At 56.0% G+C, this 21418-nt stretch overlaps 1 protein-coding gene and 1 non-coding gene across 2 annotated transcripts; both read right to left on the bottom strand.

Annotated features, from left to right (window-relative positions):
- Window positions 1-5157: 5157 nt before the first annotated feature.
- Window positions 5158-18114, bottom strand: NOP53 (NOP53 ribosome biogenesis factor). Its single transcript, XM_033223838.1, has 13 exons — window positions 17578-18114; window positions 16545-16609; window positions 12786-12894; window positions 11953-12152; window positions 11485-11555; window positions 9635-9730; window positions 7596-7700; window positions 7330-7512; window positions 6692-6867; window positions 6397-6463; window positions 5614-5690; window positions 5474-5530; window positions 5158-5219 (listed from the first exon to the last, which is right to left on the bottom strand). Exons 1-13 carry the CDS (start codon window positions 17913-17915, stop codon window positions 5213-5215), a joined length of 1551 nt encoding a protein of 516 aa, XP_033079729.1. The 5' UTR covers window positions 17916-18114; the 3' UTR covers window positions 5158-5212.
- Window positions 6258-6367, bottom strand: LOC117094082. The gene has a single exon (XR_004441409.1). It is a non-coding gene; the product is annotated as a small nucleolar RNA SNORD23 (small nucleolar RNA).
- Window positions 18115-21418: the final 3304 nt, after the last annotated feature.

The following is a 21418-nucleotide window of genomic DNA, read 5'->3' as shown; positions in this document are numbered from 1 at the left end:
ACCATACCCAGGTAATTTTTGTATTTTTAGTAGAGATGGGGTTTCACCATGTTGGCCAGGCTCGTCTCAAACACAGCGCCTAAACAGAAAAAAGAATAAGGAGAAGTGCTCTGACCTCAGGTGATCTGCCCCCCTCAGCGTTCCAAAGTGCTGCAATTACAGGCGTGAGCCACCACACTCAGTCTTTTTTTTTTTTTAAATAGAGACAGGAGTTTGGGCATGAAGGCTCACAACTTTAATCCTGGTACTTGGGAAGCTGAGGCAGGAGGATCGCTTGAGTCTAGGAGTTTGAGACCAGCCTGGGCAACATGGCGAGACCCCATCTCCACAAAAAATACAAAAATTAGCCTGGCATAATGGCATGCACCTGTGGTCCCAGCTACCTGGGAGGCTGAGGTGGGGGGATCACCCGAGCCCTGGGGAGGTGGAGGTTGCAGTGAACCATAATTGTGCCACTGCACTCCAGCCTGGGCAACACAACAAGACCCGGGCTCCAAAAAAAACAACAACTAAAACAAAACAAAACACACACACAAAAAACGCAATGCATGATTGTCTCTAGCGCCTGAATAGAAACCACTCCAGGTCTCTTACAGGGAACTGGGTGCTTACAAAATCATGGGAAGCTGAAGAAGCGGCTCTAGGCCAAGCCCTCAGAAATGACACCCAGGACAGCACTGAGCTGACCCACCAGGGGCGCTGCTGCCTATGGGGGCCACTGCTGGAACCGCTGGGTTCAAGGACACCAGGCCCGGCTGCGATTCCGGGATCGCTCCTGCCGTCCACACCTCACAGGGGGGTCTCTAATTGTTGGAACCTAATTCTCATCCAGAATCCCAGCTGCTGGGGTGTCTGGGAAATACAGGTGTTGCTTTTAGCCTCTGATGAGAGGATGGAGGAGGTCCGCCCACCATGGTTCCCATCACCATGAAGAGCGTGGGAGCACATGGAGAGGACACAGAAAAGCGGATCTAAGGAAGAAAATAAAAGTCCCCCAGGCAGGGCACGGTGGCTCGCCCCTGTAATCCCAGCACTCTGGGAGGCTGAGGCGGGTAGATCACCTGAGGTCAGGACTTCGAGACCCGCCTGGTCAACAAAGCAAAACCCAGTCTCTAGCAAAAACACAAAAATTAGCCGGGCGTGGTGACACGTGCCTATAATCCCAGCTACTCCGGAGGCTGACGCCGGAGAATCGCTTGAACCTGGGAGACAGAGGTTGCGGTGAGCCAAGATCGTGCCACTGCACTGCAGCCTGGGTGACAGAGCAAGAATATCTCAAAAAGAAAAAGGAAGAAACCTTTGGATTCCTTTTTTAAGTTTGCTCCATTACAGATAATGTGGGGCCTGGCTCAGTGGCTCACACCTGTAATTCCAGCACTTTGGGAGGTCGAGGTGGGTGGATCACTTGAGGTCAGGAGTTTGAGACCAGCCCGGGCAACATGGCAAAATCCTGTCTCTACTAAAAATCCAAAAAGAAAAAAATTAGCCAGGCATGGTGGTGTGGGCCTGTAAGTCTCAGCTATTCAGGAGGCTGAGTTCAGGGGATCACTTGAGCCCAGGAGGTTGAGGCTATAGTGAGCTGAGACAGAGCCACTGTGCTCCAGCCTGGGCAACATAATAAGACCCTTTCTCAAAAAAAATTAAAAAAATTTAAAAAAAAGGAAATGCTGGAAAAAAGAATAAGGAGGAGTCCTCTGAAATCCTCCCACTTAAGAGACTTTTGACATGGGGGTTTGTTTGATGAACGCCAGCGTGGACGGCAGCAGATCCTGTTTGCTTTTTCCCACTAAGCATCCAAACACGAACACCTCCCAGCGAGGACGGTGGCAGATCCTGTTTGCTTTTTCCCACTAAGCATCCAAACACGAACACCTCCCAGTGCTGCAGGCACTTCCGACCCCTCGGTTAATGGCCACAGAGGTGGCGCCCGCCTGGCCAACGCCCGCCTGTGTCCATGACCATGTTTCCTCCCATTCTGCAGAACGCTCTCAAGGACCAGCCTGTGCAAAATGCTCTTCCCCAACTTCCGGCTGTTTCTGTAGGTCACGTTCCCAAGCATGCAATGACTGTGTTAAAGGGTCGGAGCATTTGTGAGGAGCCTCTGGCACAAATTGCAAGTTTCCGCATCTTTTTAAAATCATCTTCCCCCACCCTAACATTGTTACAAAAGCAAACACTCACCTAGAGCTTCCCCTGTGCCAGGGCCTCACTTTCAGGTGCAGACTCACTTACTTATAATAACCCACAGCAAGATAAGCACTATCGTTATGTCTGTTTTACAGGCACGACACTGAGGCACAGAGAGATTGAGTAACCTGCACAACATCACACAGCCAGTAAGTAACAGAGCGATTCTGAAATCAGGACACAGACTCCATCATGTTCTTCATGGGTGTGGTGGCTCGTGCCTGTAATCCCAGCACTTTGGGAGGCTGAGGCAGGTGGATCACAAGGTCAGGAGATTGAGACCAACCTGGCTAACACGGTGAAACCCCGTCTCTACTAAAAATACAAAAAATTAACCAGGCGTGGTGGCAGGCACCTGTAGTCTTAGTTGCTGGGGAGGCTGAGGCAGAAGAATGGCGTGAACCCAGGAGGCGGAGCTTGCAGTGAGCCAAGATCGTGCCACTGCACTCCAGCCTGGGCAACACAGTTAAGACATTTTCTCAAAAAAAAAAAAAAAAAAAGAGAGAGATCCTCCCACCTCAACTCCTGAGTAGCTGGGACTATGGGCACATGCCATTATGCCCAGCTATTTTTTTTCTTTTTTTTTGAGACGGAGTCTTGCTTTGTCACCCAGGCTGGAGTGCAGTGGCCGGATCTCAGCTCACTGCAAGCTCCGCCTCCCGGGTTCACGCCATTCTCCTGCCTCAGCCTCCCGAGTAGCTGGGACTACAGGCGCCCGCCACCTCGCCCGGCTAGTTTTTTGTATTTTTAGTAGAGACGGGGTTTCACCGAGTTAGCCAGGATGGTCTCGATCTCCTGACCTCGTGATCCGCCCATCTTGGCCTCCCAAAGTGCTGGGATTACAGGCTTGAGCCACCGCGCCCGGCTGTTTTACCTTTTTCAAAGGAACTGCAGACATTAGTGAAATTCAGCTTGCAAACTGTGAACCAGAGTTCCGCATTTTATGTTTTAGTCTCGCTGTCACCCAGGCCGGAGCACAGTGGCGTCATCTTACTACACTACGGCCTCCACCTCCCTCCAGCCTCAGCCTCCTGATGAGCAAGGACTACAGGAGCACAACACCGTGACTAAGTAATTCAAAAGTTTTTTTTTTTTTTTTTTTTTTTGGAGACAGGGTCCCTCTGTCACCCAGGCTGAAATGCAGTGGATTTTGGCTCACTGCAACCTCAACCTCCGAAGCTCAGGTGATCATCCCACCTTGGCCTCCTGAGTAGCTGGGGCACCACCATGCCCGCTAATTTTTCCAGCTTTTGTAAAAACCAATGGGATTTTGCCATGTTGCCCAGGCTGGTCTTGAATTCCTGGGCTCAAGCAATCCACCCATCTCAACCTCCCGAAGTGCTAGGATCACAAGTGCCACTGCTCTGGCCTAAAAAATGTTTTTCTAGAGATAGAGTCTCACTGTTGCCCAGGGTGGTCTCCAGTTCCTGGCCTCAAACAATCCTCCTGCCGGGGCCTCCCAAAATGACGGGATTACAGGGGTAAGCCACTGTGCCCAGCTGAGTTCTGTACTTTCAGGCTTTTGACATAAAATTCGGATGTGAAATGCCATTTCTGTGCAGAGACACACAAACATCTTTGCTGTGGATCCCCCATTTCGCACATGGGAACAGACGCATTTCCCCCGGCAATGAAGTACCAAGGACTTCCTGAGGACACCGCGGGTCCAGGCCACGGGGTTTGTGCTTCAGTGGCTGCGAACACCCACACCCCCGGGTATCCAGGAAGGTGCCCGACGCCCCGATGGCCGTCTCCAGGCATGAAGAGCTTCCTCCCCGTTTCCAGCAGTTTCCTTCGGTCACCCCTGAGCACAGACTCACTGGATCAGAGGCTGGCCTCCTTGGCAGATGGCATTTTTTTTTTCCTGAGATGGAGTTTCACTCTTGTTGCCCAGGCTGGAGTGCAGTGGCGCGATCTCAGCTCACTGCAACATCCGCCTCCCAGGTTCAAGTGATTCTGCTGCCTCAGCCTCCCCAGTAGCTGGGACCATAGGTGCGTCCCACCACACCTGGCTAATTTTTGATAGAAATAGGGTCTGGCGGCCGGGCGCGGTGGCTCAAGCCTGTAATCCCAGCACTTTGGGAGGCCGAGACGGGTGGATCACAAGGTCAGGAGATCGAGACCATCCTGGCTAATACGGTGAAACCCCGTCTCTACTAAAGAATACAAAAAACTAGCCGGGCGACGAGGCGGGCGCCTGTAGTCCCAGCTACTTGGGAGGCGGAGGCAGGAGAATGGCGTAAACCCGGAAGGCGGAGCTTGCAGCAGTGAGCTGAGATCCGGCCACTGCACTCCAGCCTGGGCGAGAGAGCCAGACTCCGTCTCAAAAAAAAAAAAAAAAAAAAAAAGAAATAGGGTCTGGCTATGTTGCCCAGGCTGGTCTCAAACTCCTGGGCTCAAGTGATCTGCCCGCCTCAGCCTCCCAAAGTGATGGGATTACAGGAGTGAGCCACTGTGCCCGGCCCTGTTTCCTCACCTTGAAAACGGGAGTTTAAGTACAGCCCTCCTTGGTTGGGCTGCTGTGAGTTCAGTGAGTGAATCCACCTGCATAAACCTGATAGCAGGTGCCTGGCGGAGGTCAGATGCCACCACTCCTACCATCGGTGTGGCGAGAGCTACTATGTCACTGCAGCAGAAGGAACTGGGCTATTCTCCAAGTCGGAATCCAGTGGAGAACCTCCTCCTCACCTCTGCTTCACCCCCCACCTCCAGTCAGGTCGTAAGCCCTGCACCCTCTGCCTGCTGGCTTTTTAGGATCTGCCCGGGCTTGGAAGGGCTGCCAACTTCACTGCTATTGGACAGACCACGATCCAGTCGGCTGACGACCCCTTCGGACACACCCCAGGACCTCACCAGGCTCTGGCGGCGAGTTCTGGCACCTACATGTTTGTGCGCCACAGGGGGACACGCAGGGTCTGCACCCGGGAGCAGCTGCCCACAGGAGGCACACAAGCCACACGCGAAGCTCACTGATTGGCTAAAAGGGACTTTTATTGAAGGGCAGGGCTCCAGCATCCGATGGCAGCTACAACCTGGGGACAGAGAAGAGGGGCTGAGGGTGGGTAAGAGGGTGCCCCACAACCCCTGCCCACCTGACACTCCCTGCCTTTCAGTTTCCCTTTGGGGACCCTCCCAACCCCACTCTGGTTTCAAGGCCTCTTCTGGGCATGGCCAAGAGGTGGTGATTCAGCCACTGGCCACCCTCTGGGAGGGGCCCTGGGACTTGGGGGGCACCATGGGGCGGGAGAAGGGCTCCCTTCCTTGTGCTGAAACCGGGGGGACTCACTGGACCTCACGGAACGCCCGCTTCTCCACCAGCTTCACCTTGTGCTTGCGTTTGAACCTGGAGCAGGGACAATGGAGCAGTCAGTGCCCAGGGCCAATCCCAGATGCCCTCACCCCACAGCAGCCCCAGCCACCCCTTACTTGGCTCTCTCTCGAGGCTCGATCATGTTCCTCCTCTGGAAGCTCTTGAACCGGTCTCGAAGGATGTTGCCCTCGGGCTGCAGGACAGAGAGGGAGGCCTCAGCAGGGCCTGGCAGAAGCCCGAGGGCCTGGGACCTCTCCTCGGGGTCCTGGCAGCTCAGCCCCGTGCCGTCTCCCCAGGGGAGCCTTGTGGGCACCAGGGACTCAGCCTGGCCCTCAGCTGCTGGGGCTCAGCGCCGGGATGACAGCCACCAACCCACGGCCATCTCTGAGCTGGGCTTGGAGGAGTCATGGGAAGTGGGCTGATGACAACACAGAAAAGGGGACAGCAAGGGCAAAGGCCGGGTCAGAGGGAGAAGGCGCAGTCCACTCATGAGCACAGCTGGCTGGAGCCCCATGGCTGGGGCAGGCCAGGCCAGGTGTGTAGCTGACAAGAGGAGCTGGGTTTCCTCAGGGGCACTGGGGAGCCACAGCAGGTTCTGAGCAGGGGAGGGACAGGGTTGGTTCTGAACTTCAGGAAGGTCCCTCTAGTCCTAAAGGCGACCCAGACTGCAACAGGGACCAGCTGGAAGGAAAGGCCTTCTTAGGGTCCCAGACTCAAACCCTAGCCTGACCCCTACCCTGGGATCCCCCCCAGCACCCCGTGCCCTCAGCCCCTGGGCACTGGCCCCACTGGCCCAGCCCAGGGGCAGCCATGATGTCACCCATAGCCCCTGGGGGGCACGGGGAGCAAGGATGGTGTCATCATTGGGCACAGGGCTCTGCGGCGCCAGCCATGAGCACCTTCAGGGTCCTGAGCGAGTCTGTCAGCTCCGAGCTCAGCTGCACGTCCATGTCGGGTGCCTGGTACCTGCAGAACAGGGCGGGTGTTCAGAACTCTCACCCCTGCAGGGCCCAGGACAGCCAGTCCAAAGCCTCCTCCTGGAGGAGGAGGGGCCTCTGAGAATGTGGGGGTTTGTGGGGAAGAGGTGGTCTCCCGGTGGAGGGGTGGGCAGTTCCTGAACACAGGCAGGAAGGCGTCAGGCCCTGGGACCTGGCCCCCACCCCAGCTTCTCCCAGAACCCCGCCTGGTTCTCACTTGAGCCGCCCCAGCCTTCGGGGCTTGTCAGCCTCAGCCTCCCGCCGCGCCTGCCGCTGCCTCCGCCGCCGCGCCAGCTCCGCCAGCCTCAGGGCCACCTGGGCCTTGATCCTGCGCAGCCGAAACAGCTCCTGGTGCTGGAGCCGGGCGGCCCGCAACGCGGCCTGCTGTACCCGCTGTGGAGACAGGGCAGGGTCAGGGTCCAGGCGAGTGCTGCCCACCCAGGGAGGCCTTCCCTCTACACAGGGAACCCTACCCGCACAAATCTGCCTGCCCCCGGAGGCCCTTCCTGACCCTGTCCCCGTCAGGTCAGCAGCGCCTCCAGTGCCTTCCCAGCAGCTGCTAGCTTCAGCCCCGTCACCCATCTCCCCTGGTCTGCGGTGCAGAAACCTCCCCGCACCTCACTCCTCAAACAGAAGCGTCAGGGACCCCCGTCCCACCCCAGCCCAGAGGCCTGCCTGGAAGAGGCTGGGAAATGAGTCTCAGCTGTGAGGATCCCAAACAGCCCCAAACCACAGGCCACACACGGGGCTTGGGGTGGGCAGGCTGCCCGCAGCACCCAGGACAGCCCACGGGAGGGAGGAAGGAAGGAAGGGGGCGAGGCATCAGAAGCAGGCCCCGCCGGCCCAGGTGCTCACCAGCCTGCGCGCAGCCTTCTCCCGCCGCCGCTGCTGCTCCGTCTTCTTCTCTGTGGTGGCCAGGCGGGCGGGCGTGGGACAGACCTCGGCATCCCCTGCCTCCGGCCCCTCGCCTTGGCCCGGCTCCCCCTCACCATCCGACTCCTCCAGCAGCCCCTCGCATAGCTCCTGGAACGTGGACTCCTGGGGAGGTGGGAAGCAGGGAGCAGTGTCAGGGGTAGGTAGCAGGCCCCGGGAGGGGAGGGAGGGGCAGGTGCGGGGCTCACCTGGGTGGCGGCCTGCTCCGTGGCGGGCAGGGCCAGCTGCCGCTCCAGCTTCTCCGCCTCCTTCTGCCGCTGCAACTCCACCTCGTGGGCGGCTGAGAGCAGGGTCTGCGAGGGGCGGGAGTGAGGACCGGTCCCTGAACCTCTCCTGGGACACTGAGACCAGACCCTTTTACCTCCCATCTGTTCCTCACCCAGTGCCCACGGATCTCACCCCGGCCCAGGCTTTCCTCCCCACACCCCGTCTACCAGCACACCCCACCCTGCACAGAGCCAGAGGGCACCTCAGACCCTGGTCCTCACACCTGCTCTGCGCGTCTGTGAAGGCAGTCTGGCCTGTACGCTTCCGTTTTTTTTTTTTTTTTTTTTTAAAGACAGAGTTTCACTCTTGTTGCCCAGGCTGGAGTGCAATGGCATGATCTTGGCCCACCACAACCTCCGCCTCCTGGGTTCAAGCGATTCTCCTGCCTCAGCCTCCCGAGTAGCTGGGATTACAGGCATGCGCCACCACGCCCGGCTAATTTTGTATTTTTAGTAGAGACGGGGTTTCTCCATGTTGGTCAGGCTGGTCGCAAACTGACCTCAGGTGGTCCATCCACCTCGGCCTCCCAAAGTGCTGGGATGACAGGTGTGAGCCACCGCGCCCGGCCCACAGTTTCATGTATGTGAACTGGTCGGGGTGGGCAACTCCCTGAGACAGGAAGCCTGGCATCTGCCTAAGTCCACACGAGATAGGGAATTGTGGGGGTGGCGGCTGACGTGTGTGAGGTTTCCTTTACGGACAGAGAAAATGTTCTCAAATTGACTGTGGGGATGGTTACACAATGGTCACTAAAAACCACGGAATCACATACTCTAACCAGGTGACTGTATGGTAAGTGAATTTGACCTCTAGGAAGTAGTTCTGTACACATCTAAAAGCGAATGTCCGATCTCCACGCCCCCGCCCACATCTGGTCCAGGAACAGACGGCAGAGAGCGGCACCCTCGTCCTTTCAAACGTGAGCACACTGTTGCAGACACTTTTCTCTACCAGATGAGGAAGCTGCCTCTGTTCTGGCTAGCTCCTTCTTACGAACGCTGGAAATGATGAGAGCAAGCATCCTGCCTCTACCGCGAACATCTCAGCGTCTCTCCAGTCACGTCATCCCAGGAGAAGGAGTGTTCCTCCAGGGAGGGTTGTGGCTGTTTTTTGAGAGTCTCGCTCTGTTACACAGGCTGGAGTGCCGTGGTGCCATCACAGCTTACTGTAGCCTGGACCTCTTGGGCTCAAGCAATCCTCCCACCTCAGCCTCCCAAGTAGGTGGGACCACAGGCATATGCTGCCACGCCCTGCTAATTTTCTGTATTTAGTAGAGATGGGGTTTCACCATGTTGGTCAGGCTGGTCTCGAACTCCTGACTTCAAATGATCTGCCGGCCTCAGCCTCCCAAAGTGCTGGGATTACAGGTGTGAGGCACTGCATCCGGTCAAGGGAGGGGTTTTCGTACCCTTTGTCCAGTATCTGTGCCCAACAGATGCCTGCTAAATGCACAGTGGCTCCAGCCAGACTTTCCCATCGCTGAGCTAGCCTCGCCTGTGAATAACTGTCACTTGGCTGCCAGTGTGCCACCGAGTCACCACAGCCTTTTGCATCTCTGTCCCATAGGCTTCCTGGCAGGCGCCATGGTCTCACTCACCTCTGTACCTTTGCACGTGCTGTTCCTGCCACCTGGAAAACTCACTCCCCTCCTCCCATTGCAAACCCCTCCCTCAGCCTCTGCCTCTGCCTCGGCTCAGGCGTCCCCTCCTCCAAGGAGCCCTTCCTGACCCCCTAGGCTGGGCCAGGTGCCCCATCTGGGCTCCCAGCCCCAACTACTCTGCTCATCATTATCTGGGAACAGGTCTCTTGCACTGGACCATGAGCCCCGTGAGGACAGGCCCCAGGGCTGTCTGGGTCACTCTGGACTTCCCAGCACCACCCAGCACAGGGAGGGAGCTAGTGAAGCCCTGACCGAGAGGCAGAGCCCGCTGAGGAGGGAGGCCTGGTCGGGGTGGTGTACCTGGTGGTCTTCAAACGATGGGTTGTAGGAAGCTCCGGCGGGCGCCACCTCCACAGCGGGTGCCTGGGACGGCTTGGTGTGCAGGCGTGGTGGCCGCTGTGGAGAAAAGGCCGCGGCAGGGTAAGGCCGTGTGAGGTCGGAAGGTCCCCCGGACTTGTGTGTTCAAACTTAACTGCAATGTGGTAAAGTCACCAGACGGGACTTTGGGGAGTGATTCGGTCAGGAGGGCCTCGCCTTAGAAGCCTGGGCGACCTGGGCGCACGGCCCACTTCCAGGCTTTCTTCATCCCTCCCCATCTTCTCTCCAACCCACAAAGGCCCTGTCAGTCGCCAGCAGAAGCCTGGAGTCACCTGAATGCCCCTCAAGCTCTTCCCACACCCAACCGCTGGCAAGGCCTGGAGCGTCTGCCCCATGACTGTGTCCCGGGTCACCCGCAGCCCCAGCCCAGCTGGCTCAGGGCTCCACTCTCAAGCCCCTGACTCCCGGCGTCTCACTCTACACCTGCCCCACCACAGTGTGACCTCCCCAGAGTGGCCACCTGGGTCCCACCCCTCCCCTCCACAAAACCCTCTGGTGGTGCCCCACACATCTGCCCCGCTCATAATAATCCCCCAAGCCGGCCGGGCGCGGTGGCTCAAGCCTGTAATCCCAGCACTTTGGGAGGCCGAGACGGGCGGATCACGAGGTCAGGAGATCGAGACCATCCTGGCTAACATGGTGAAACCCCGTCTCTCCTAAAAAAAAAAAAAATACAAAAAACTAGCCGGGCGAGGTGGCGGGCGCCTGTAGTCCCAGCTACTCGGGAGGCTGAGGCAGGAGAATGGCGTAAACCTGGGAGGGGGAGCTTGCAGTGAGCTGAGATCCGGCCACTGCACTCCAGCCTGGGTGACAGAGCGAGACTCCGTCTCAAAAAAAAAAAAAAAAAAAAAATCCCCCAAGCCTGGCCTGTACTCCCTCCGTGACCACCCCTCTCCTCCCGGCTCCTGAACACACTCGGTCCCCCCTCAAAGCCTCTGTCATCAGCCTGGCGGCTCTTCCCTGGGACCTCTGCATGGCCTGCCCCTCGCCCTTCCAGGTCTCTCACTACACTGCTATTGTATGTTCTTTCCAGCAAGGGCTTCTCTGGCTGAGCCCCGAAGATTGTAAGTACCTGGGCTCTAATACTCGGGGTACAGCAGCTCAAGAAGCAGGAGGCTGCAAATCCAAACTCAAACCCATGACACTTCTGCCACTTGCCAGCACTGGCTCCACCTTCTCATGCGTTACCTCTTTAAATTCTCCCCACCAGCCCATGATCTAAGTACAATTTCATCTATATTTTATTATTTTGTTTTTGAGATGGAGTTTTGCTCTTGTTGCCCAGGCCGGAGTGCAGTGGCCTGATCTCGGCTCACTACAACCTCCACCTCCCTGGTTCAAGCGATTCTCCTGTCTCAGCCTTCCTAGTAGCTGGGACTACAGGTACGTGCCACCGCGCCCAGCTAATTTTTTAAAATACTTTTAGTAAAGACAGGGTTTCACCATGTTGGTCAGGCTGGTCTCAAACTCCTGACCTCAGGTGATCCACCTGTCTTGGCCTCCCAAAGTGCTGAGATTACAGGCGTGAGCCACTATGCCCAGCCCTCATCTGCATTTTAGAGGAAGACACAAGTCACAGAAAGGTTAGCCCACCTTCCCAGGATCAGTCAGCACTGGAGCCGGGACAGGAATCCCAGCCACCTGACTCCAGCAGAGTTCTCGGCCACCGGATAGAAGGGTTCCGAGACTGAGACTCTACTGCAGGAACACAGAGCAGCTCCTGGCCCTCCTCACCCTCCAATCACCCAGGACGCCCTTCCCACATGTCTCACCTTCACTCCTTTCTTCTTGGTCTGCTCCAGGAAAAACTCATCCTGGCCAATCAACGGCCTGTCCAGGGGGTCTGTGGATACAGCGAGGGGAGCTGCTGGGACAGTCCCAGCACGGAATAGGCACCAAAGGGCTCCCCCCAATCCCTCCCCATTTCAAAAAGGTGACCCTGAAGCTCAGGCAAGGGAAGGACTGATTCTAGACCCCAAGGGGCCTTGATCGCCCGGACAAAACTGTCTGGACGGGTTCAGAAACTGGAGGAGACCAAAGCTGAAGGCAGGAGCCTCACAACTCAGGAAAGGAAAAGTACGAGTGGGAAACAGCCGCCCCTTCAGGACGTGTGACTCTGCTGGGAGGTCACCAAAGCACAGGGCACTCCCTTTCGCACTGTACTCGTGTGCAGTGCACAACACACACAACTGCACATGGCAGTCCTGCCCCCATCTGCAGGTGACAGCAGGGTCACTCACTGTCTGAGGCCCAGAGGTCGTAGAAAGGCCGCTCCACGGTGTCCTGGGGCCTGGGCTTGGTCCTGGCTGCGGGAGGGTTGAGGAGCCGGGCCTGGGCCCTGCGCACCTCCCGGGGCATCTCGCCCTGCTTGGCCAGCTTCTCCCATAGCTGCTCCTTCCGCCTGAGCTTCTTGGCGTTAGGAACCTGGTGGGCAAGGACGCTGGTCGGGGAGAGGTGGCACAAGTGCAGCAGGTGAGGTGGCGGCCTGAACAGCAGCCAGGCCTCCTCCCTGTCGGGCTTCCTCCACCATTAAGGCAGCTCCAGCACCCCCTCTCCAAAAGGTGGTGCTCCGCCTCCTCTTCAGAGAACCCCTCTCCCCACGTCTGTCTCCTGCCTAGGCCTCCCCTCCCCTCTGAGCCCCAGACTCAAAGAAACGACAGTCCTGTCCTGGACATCCCCCAGGCACCTCACACCACCATGTCAAAACCAACCTCAGCATCACGCGAAATCCCGCTCCTCCTCCACATCCCATCTCAGGGGAAGGCCAGCTGTCCACCCTCTCACCCGCTCATGCCCCAGGACCCACCTGATGTGCCTCCTGAACACGCCTCCCACTCAGCCCGTCCTCCCCAACCCCAAAGCCCCAAGCTGGGTCCAGGCCCCTCCTCACTGCCTCGGCCCAGCACCAGAGCACCCAGACTCCCTCCCTCCAACCTGCACTCCAAAGCCCAAACCGGACCCTGTGCCTGCCCTACCCTCCAAAGGACCCTCACCTACCATCCCCCCACCCCGGAAGCCCTTCAGGACCACAGTCTGTCAGGAAAGAAGGGCCCAGGGGTGCCGGAACACTCACTCTTTGGGGGCGGGGACTTTGGACGTGTTCTCGAGGATGAGGTCGACCCGAAGGGGTTTCTTGAGAAGCAGTGACTTCTTCTGGCCTTTGGTTCTCTTCTTAGTCAGCCCTAAGAGTGGGAAAGAGAACGAGTTGCGGCCTGGGACCTACCCACGGCAAAGAACACCCACCCCCTTCAGCTCCATGGGAGCCACCGGACCTGAATCCAAGTCACCCCAGGAGACCTGGAGGTCCCTAGGCTCCGACCTGGAGGCAGAGGCCCCTCAGGGTGGGGCCCAAGGTGCCCAAGCCCTGACCCTCCACACCAAGTGGTGGGCCAGCAGGAGGCAGGCCCCATGCTGAGGACACAAAGAGTCACACCCACAGCCACATAGGAGAGTCTCTCAGACAGAGGGAAGGGGACCAGGCATGGTGGCTCACACCTGTAATCCCAGCACTCTGGGAGGCTGAGGTGGGAGGATCGCTTGAGCCCAGGAGTTGGAGGCCAGCCTGAGCAACATAGTGAGATCTCATCTCAGGGGAAAAAAAAAAAAGGAAGAAAGCAAGTGATCAGTTGACACCGAAGCCCAGGGAGGGCCACAGAACTGGACATGGGACCCAGGACGGCCACTTCTCCACAGAACTGGACATGGGACCCAGGACGGCCACTTCTCCACAGAACTGGACATGGGACCCAGGACGGCCACTTCTCCACAGAACTGGACATGGGACCCAGGACGGCCACTTCTCCACAGAACTGGACATGGGACCCAGGACGGCCACTTCTCAGCATAACTTCTAGGTCTCTGGTTTTTACTGCCTTTTTCCTCCACAAAGGTACCTACGGTTTTTACTTCAAAAGTCTAACAGTTAAAAGCAGTAACTCTACAGCAAAATGCCCTAAAATGGAATTATGTCCTGGCATGGACTGTGGGACCTCACATAAGAGGCGTAGCTCGGCCGGGCGCGGTGGCTCGCACCTGTAATCCCAGCACTTTGGGAGGCCGAGACGGGTGGATCACGAGGTCAGGAGATGGAGACCATCCTGGCTAACCTGGTGAAACCCCGTCTCTACTAAAAAAAATACAAAAACTAGCCGGGCGCGGTGGCGGGTGCCTGTAGTCCCAGCTACTCGGGAGGCTGAGGCAGGAGAATGGCGTAAACCCGGGAGGCAGAGCTTGCAGTGAACTGAGATCTGGCCACTGCACTCCAGCCTGGGCGACAGAGCAAGACTCCGTCTCAAAAAAAAAAAAAAAAAAGAGGCGTAGCTCCTCCGGCCTCCAAAATGAGGATGTCGATGCCTCCCTCACAGGGCTGCTGTGAGGACGAAATCAGTTAAGTCCCACAAAGCACAGGGGCTGACCTGCGACTGTTCACAGCCACTATTACCTTTGTCCATGTTTTCTTACTGAAGTGGACCCAAAAACTGCCTCCCTTCTGCCCCGCAAAGCGGCTTCCCACTCACCAAAGCACGCCAGTAACTACTTCCCCATCTGTTCATGACAGGCAGGTCACTGACTTGCCCTTTATGCTCACACACCAGATCGACTCACTTCACTCAAGGCTGACTTCTCTAATAACACCCCATTTTCTTTTTTTTTTTTGAGACAGTCTTGTTGCCCAGGCTGGAGTGCAATGGTGCGATCTTGGCTCACTGCAACCTCTGCCTCCCAGGTTCAAGCAATTCTCCTGCCTCAGCCTCCCAAGTAGCTAGGATTACAGGCACGCGCCACCACGCTCAGTTAATCTTGTACTTTTAGTAAAGATGGGGTTTCTCCACGTTGGTCAGGCTGGTCTCGAACTCCTGACCTCAGGTGATCTGCCCGCGTCAGCCTCCCAAAGTGCTGGGATTACAGGCATGAGCCACTGCGCCCGGCCTGAGACAGAGTCTTGCTCTGTCGCCCAGGCTGGAGTGCAGCAGTACAATCTTGGCTCACTGCACCCTCCACCTCCCGGGTCCAAGCGCTTCTCAGTAGCTGGGATTACATGCGTGTACAATGACGTCTGGCTAATTTTTGTATTTTCAGTGGAGATGGGGTTTCGCCATGCTGCCCAGCCTGGTCTCCAACTCCTGACCTCAAGTGATCCGCCCCACCTCGGCCTCCCAAAGTGCTGGGCCTACAGGCGTAGGCCACTGCGCCCGGACTCTACTAACCACTTTTTACCTGCCTATTGGAAGTCTCTCGTACCTGAAGGCAGCTCCTTCCACTCTATCTGGTCACTGAACCAGGTCCTCTCATTTTCATTAAAACAGATCCCTTTGACTGATCTCACACAAGCTCACTCACTTGCTCATTCAAGCCATCAGCCTTTCCATCAAAGCGGATGCCTTCGCTTGCTTCCAGGCCCTTCATTAGAACAGATCATCTGTTCTTCGTCTGCTTTTCCACATGTTGAAGTAAACACTATTACTCATCAGAACAATCCCTCCCTCCTCCTCACGTTGTTTCAGCAGCTCCCCACCCTGCATTCTGGCAACATAATGCAAGCAAGTGAAGACTAGCGTGTTACCTGTTCACTAAACCAGGTCCTCTTGTTCCTATTAAAGCTCATCTTGGCGGGGTGTGGTGGTTCACGCCTATAATCCCAGCACTTTGGGAGGCCAAGGCGGGTAGATTACCTGAGCTCAGGAGTTCGACACCAGCCTAGCTGACATGGTGAAGCCCCATCTCTACTAAAAATACAGAAATTAGCCAGGCTTGACCAGGCGTGATGGCTCACACCTGTAATCCCAGCACTTTGGGAGGCTGAGGCGGGCGGATCACCTGAGGTCAGGAGTTCGAGACCAGCCTGACCAACATGCAGAAACCCCGTCTCTACTAAAAATACAAAATTAGCCGGGCATGGTGGCGCATGCCTGTAATCCCAGCTACTCGGGAGGCTGAGGCAGGAGAATCGCTTGAACCCTGGAGGCAGAGGTTGCGGTGAGCTAAGATCACGCCATTGCACTCTAGCCTGGGCTCAAAACTCCATCTCAAAAAATAGCTGGGCTTGATGGTGCAGCTTGTAGTCCCAGCTACTTGGGAGGCTGAGACAGGAGAATCACTTGAACTGAGATCACACCACTGCACTCCAGCCTAGGCGACAGAGCAAAACTGTCTCAAAAAAAATAATAGTAATAATAAATCAGTCTCGTTTTAGTTAACAAGATGAGCTTTGTTTATTTTTTGAGAGACTCTTGTTCTGTCGCCCAGGCTGGAGTTCAGTGGCACGATCTCGGCTCACTGCAACCTCCACCTCCCAGGTTCAAGTGATTCTCCTGCCTCAGCCTCCCAAGTAGCTGGGATTACAGGCGCCCGCCACCATACCTGGCTCATTTTTGTATTTTTAGCAGAGACGGGGGTTCACCATATTGGCCAGGCTGGTCTCGAACTCCTGACCTCAAGTGATCCAGCTGCCTGAGCCTCCCAAAGTGCTGGAAATACAGGCATGAGCCACCGCATCCAGCAGGACTGATTTGTTTAAGCAGGTCCTTGACTTATTTTTCTGCAGGCTAAAAAGAGATCCTTTAATGTGTTTCTAACCTACTGATCAAGGCAGACTCCCAGCAGCTTATCTGTGCATGGAGATTACTGACACCTCAAAAGAAAAACCCACCTTATCTAAGTTAGTCTCCAGCTTGCTTTCTGCCCATTTGAGGTCCCCTTGTTTATATTAAGGTTGACCCGTTTCCGCAGATATTTGCCTCCCAAGCCACAAAATTAACATAGATCTCAAGGCTACAGTAAGCCAGCTAATAACGAATAACGGCCATTCCCCACCACATAAGCCTCTCCTCACCTTTTTCCTTGGAGCCAGTGTCCACGAAGAAGAGTTTTTCATTTGGAGCCTCTGACAACAAGCCACTGCGGGACAGAAATGCACAACATCAGCCAGAGATGTTGGAGAGGAAAGAGATTTAATCTGGCAGCCCCAGCCTTCCTCTTCTTAGTCAAGTCCCACCACGGGACTCTTCCCGGCTAAGGCCTAGCCCTGCAGTTTACAGAACTTAATATTTGGGAAGGACTGCCGGGCGCGGAGGCTCATGCCTGTAATCCCAGCACTTTGGGAGGCCCAGGAGGGTGGATCACCCGAGGTCAGGAGTTCAAGACCAGCCTGGCCAACATGGTGAATCCCTGTCTCTACTAAAAATACAAAAATTAGCCGGACGTGGTGGTGCGTGCCTGTAATCCCAGCTACTTGGGAGGCTGAAGCAGGAGAATCACTTGAACCCTGGAGGCAGAGGTTGCAGTGAGCCGAGATCGTGCCACTGCACTCCAGGCTGGACTACAGCGAGAGACTCCGTCTCAAAAAAAAAAAAAAAAGAAAAGAAAAAAAAGAAAGAAAAAGAAAAAAATAGCCGGGCGTGGTGGCGCCCGCCTGTAATCCCAGCTACTCAGGAGGCTGAGGCAGGAGACTCGCTTGAGCCTGGGAGGCGGAGGTTGCAGTGAGCTGAGATCGCGCCACTGCACTCCAGCCTGGGTGATAGAGCGAGACTCCGTCTCAAAAGCATATATATATATACACACACACATATATATAGCAAACAGCAAGCTAAGGTGGAGGCATAGAACGTATTTATGCTAAAAATTATTCATTGTTTACCCAAAATCCAAATTTAAGCGTCCTGCATATTTATCTGCTAAACCTGGTAACTCTATCAAGCTCTCCAGCTTCCCATGCTGAGTCCCCTGACCATGCTCTCCATTTCCTCGGCGGTCCCCGGGACAGCTGCCCGCCAACCCCCGGCCACCAACCCACCCACGCAAACACGCCTGGCCTTGCACCTGGGCGCAGGAGCCGTCCCAGTTCCCGGAAGTCCCGCCCCCCGTACCCGCTTGTGCGCTCCTGTAGCCGCACGTCTTCCAGGAACCGGTCAACCTCCAACCCCAGCGGCTCCTGAGCCAGCCGCCGCCAGCCCCGCTTCTTATTTCTCGGGCCTCGCCGCCGCCGCCTCAGCGCTGGGTCCACCGAAGTAGGCCGCAACCCCAGGAAACCAGAATCGGCATCGCTTTTCGAGCTGTGCTTCCCACCACCGCCACGGCCTCCTGCCGCCATCTTGTCAAAGAAAGAATTCAGCCGCTGGCGTCCCAAAAAAAAAACAAAAGCCTTTGCAGCGTGCGCGCGCAGATTTCCCGCCCTCTTCCGTGACGTACATCCTGTGGCAGCCATATTTGTAAAGTGACTGGAGTTGCCAGGAGGCTGTCATCTTGGTAAAGGATAAATGGCTCACCCTTCCTCCATTCTTTACAGCGGAATCTGAAGACTCCTAACGGCGGCGGGTGGTAGAAGAGAGACGTGAAGGTTGCAGTTTCTTGGTTCTCGCCCTTAGGCGAACACCTGGCCGCCTGGGGTCTTCGCTCAAACTGATTTTTTCTTTTTTTTTTTTTTTTTTTTTTTTTTTTTTTTTTTTGAGACAGAGTCTGGCTCTGTCGCCCAGGCTGGAGTGCGGTGGCGGGATCTCGGCTCACTGCAAGCTCCGCCTCCCGGGTTTACGCCATTCTCCTGCCTCCGCCTCCCAAGTAGCTGGGACTACAGGCACCCGCCTCGTCGCCCGGCTAGTTTTTTGTATTCTTTAGTAGAGACGGGGTTTCACCGTATTAGCCAGGATGGTCTCGATCTCCTGACCTTGTGATCCGCCCATCTCGGCCTCCCAAAGTGCTGGGATTACAGGCTTGAGCCACCGCGCCCGGCCGATTTTTTCTTTAATAGACAAGGTCTCACTTTGTTGCCCCCAGGCTAGAGTGCAGTGGACGGGTAATAGCTCACTGCAGCCTCCAACTCCTAAGCTCAGGGATCCTCCTACCTCAGTCTCCCGAGTAGCTGCGACCACAGAAGCGTGCAACCACACCTGGCTAATTTTTTTTTATTATTTTTTGTAGAAATGGAGCCTCCCCATGTTGCCCAGGCTGGTCTCGAACATCTGGTTTCAAGTGATCCTCTTTCCTAGACCTTCCAAAGTGCTGGGCTCACACCACCACTCCCGGTCCAAACCGATGTGTTTTTTTTTTTCAAGAGACAAAGTTCTCACTATGTTGTCCAGGCTGGTCTCGAACCTCAGGGCTCAAGTAATTCTCCCTCCTCAGCCTCCGAAAGTGCTGAGATTACAGACGTGAGCCACCATGTTTGGCCTTATAATTTTTTAACCTCGTTTTCTTCGAACAGTCAGTGGCAGATTCTGCACAGCACATGTTCCACTCTCAGAAGTTTTGTCATCTCAAATGTTCCAATCCTAGGATCTTGGAAATCAAGTAACTTTCGGAATATCAAAGTTGGAAGCACAGAACATTAGAGGAATGTTAGAAACATACACTTTTAGGACCCTAGAAGTGCAGACTCAAGAATCATTCATCTTGAGCAGACTACTTCGCTGTGCCTCAGTTTCCTCATATGCAAAATAAGGATGATAACGGTACATCTACCTCATAAATCATGCAGAAGATTAAACATATGTAAAGCACTTAAGGCTGTGTCTGGCATCTGAGTGTTAGCTGTTGTTAGTGCCTTGCCCTCTGAGGTTTCATCTTAGAATCAACTCATCTTTGCTATTTACAAATAAGGAAGGAAGCTCAGAGGCTCTTGGGCCCTGGCAGTCATTCAAAGGGATCCATGGCAGGGGGCGTGGTGATTCACGCCTGTAAGCTCAGCACTTTGGGAGGCCGATGCAGGAGGATCGCTTGAGCCCAGGAATTCAAGACCAGCCTGGGCAACATAGTGAGATACTGTGTCTGCCAAAAATTTGAAAATTAGCCAGGCGTGGTGGTGTGCGCCTGTAGTCCCAGGTACTCAGGAGGCTGAGGTGGGAGGATCGCTTGAGCCCAGGAGTTGGAGGGTGCCGTGAGCCGTGATTGTACCATTGTACTCCAGCCTGGGTGACAGAGCAAGCCCCTGTCTCAAAAACAAAACAAATCAAAGGGAACCAGACCTCATAAAAGTAACTTTGGACTCATAAAGGAAAAAGGCACAGAGAGGGAAGGCGCCACACTCATGATCACACGCAACTGAACTCAGCTGGATCCTTGCGCAGAGCTTTGGAAAGGTGACAGGCCCTGGATCGTAGCCCCGAGACCTGAGCGCCCGACCGCCTGGGACAGAGATTTTTGGAGACCACAGCCTGTCTGTCTCCTAAACGTCCGCCAGGGGGCGCCACGAGCCGCGAAACTGGCCCCGCGTGGGCGGGATGAGAGCGCGGCCAGCCTGTCCCGGGACGCCGTGGGTGTGGCCTGGGTGTGAGTGCGCGGGACGGGGCGCGTACGGTGCGCTGCCCAGCTCTGGCGAACAGCCCCCAGGACGTGAGCACGCGCACACTCCTGGCAACGCGTGTGGGCAAGGAAAGCAGTATGTGTCCCCGGTGTTACGCGTCGGGAGTTATGTACCCAGGTTGTGCAAGGGCACGTTGCTGGGCAGGGCGGGGGCTAGGGGAGCACTTCGTGCCCGAAGACACACAAACACCGCGCACGCCCCAGGGCTTGGTTCCCAGGCCCCCGCCACAGGAGGTGGGAGGGAGGGATGTCCCGGGGGGAGGGCCCCAGAGTCACTTTTCTTCGGAAAATATGCCGGTCTGGCCCCCAGCCCAGGCCTGAGTCACCAGGCCTCGCTGCATTGAGTCACGGACTCCACCCCGCCCCTGAGAGCACGGAAGGGGGCCTCCCCCAACCCCAAATCCTGCCCAGCTCTCTCCTTCCCTGGGGGAGGGCGGGCGATCCCTGTCCCAAGTCAGCCTGACTGCCACATGGGAAGAAGCCTTGGCTTTATTCGCTCTGTGGGGACACTGTTCCGTTCAGAGGCCCCTCCCAGCCACGGGGTGGGGGACAATGGTGGGCGTGGGAATCCCAGCGAGCATCCTGGAGGGGGCGTCGTCTCCATGTATTTTGCTCTTCCCCATCTTTTCCGTGAGGTCCCCTGGCAGGGTCAAGCACTAATACGTGATGAAGGCAGCAGATAGCGTCGGGGTCCCTTTAGGGGTGGGGAGAGGGCTGTAGCACCAAGAACCCCCCTCCCCCGCCCACGACATCCCTGAAAAGGAGACTAAAATAAAGCCCCAAGGCCTTTCTATGTAGGGGCTCCACTTAAATATGGAATGGTGATGGGCAGAGAGGCGGTGGCCCTGCAATCCTTAAGTCCAGACCACCAGCTGTGGGGAGGCTTCCAGGGGGCCAGGAGCTGGCTGGGCATTTCCAGCCACGGCCAAGTGGAGGATGGAAATACCTCCAAGGGGGTACAGTCTCGGAGGAGTGGGATGGAAGGGGTTTTTCTTCCTGCTACAGGATCCTTTTAAAAGAAATGGGTGTGAAGCTGGGCACGGTGGCTCATGTCTGTAATCCCAGCAGTTTGGGAGGCCGAGGCAAGCAGATCACCTGAGATGAGGAGTTCGAGACCAGCCTGGCCAACATGGTGAAAATCCGTCTCTACTCAAAGTACGAAAATTGGCTGGACGTGGTGGCTCATGCCTGCAGTCCCAGCTACTCGGGAGGCTGAGGCACGAGAATCACTTGAACCCAGGAGGTGGAGGTTGCAGTGAGCTGAGATCTCACCACTGCACTCCAGCCTGGGTAACAGAGCAAGACTATTAAAAAAAGAAAAGAAAAGAAAGAAAAAAAAAGAGAGGGAGGGAAAGAAAAAGAGAGAGGAAAGAAAGAAAGAAAAAGAAGGAAGGAAGGAAGGAGGGAGGGAAG

This window comes from Trachypithecus francoisi, unplaced genomic scaffold (genome assembly GCF_009764315.1).
Source record: "Trachypithecus francoisi isolate TF-2019V2 unplaced genomic scaffold, Tfra_2.0 Lachesis_group12, whole genome shotgun sequence".
Taxonomy (NCBI): domain Eukaryota; kingdom Metazoa; phylum Chordata; class Mammalia; order Primates; family Cercopithecidae; genus Trachypithecus; species Trachypithecus francoisi.
Note: the sequence above shows the minus strand (reverse complement) of the source record. Positions and strands in the feature narration are given on the sequence as shown.

Bases quoted from the DNA above. Each gene is read 5' to 3' on its own strand.
- NOP53 (XM_033223838.1), bottom strand. From the start codon at position 17,915: ATGGCTGCCACAGGATGTACGTCACGGAAGAGGGCGGGAAATCTGCGC. The intron at 9,731-11,484 runs GTGAGACATGTG...TTTTCTCCACAG, and splicing joins CCAAGAAGAAAGGAGTGAAG to CGGCCACCACGCCTGCACAC. The intron at 6,464-6,691 runs GTGAGAACCAGG...CCTGTTCTGCAG, and splicing joins CGAAGGCTGGGGCGGCTCAA to GTACCAGGCACCCGACATGG.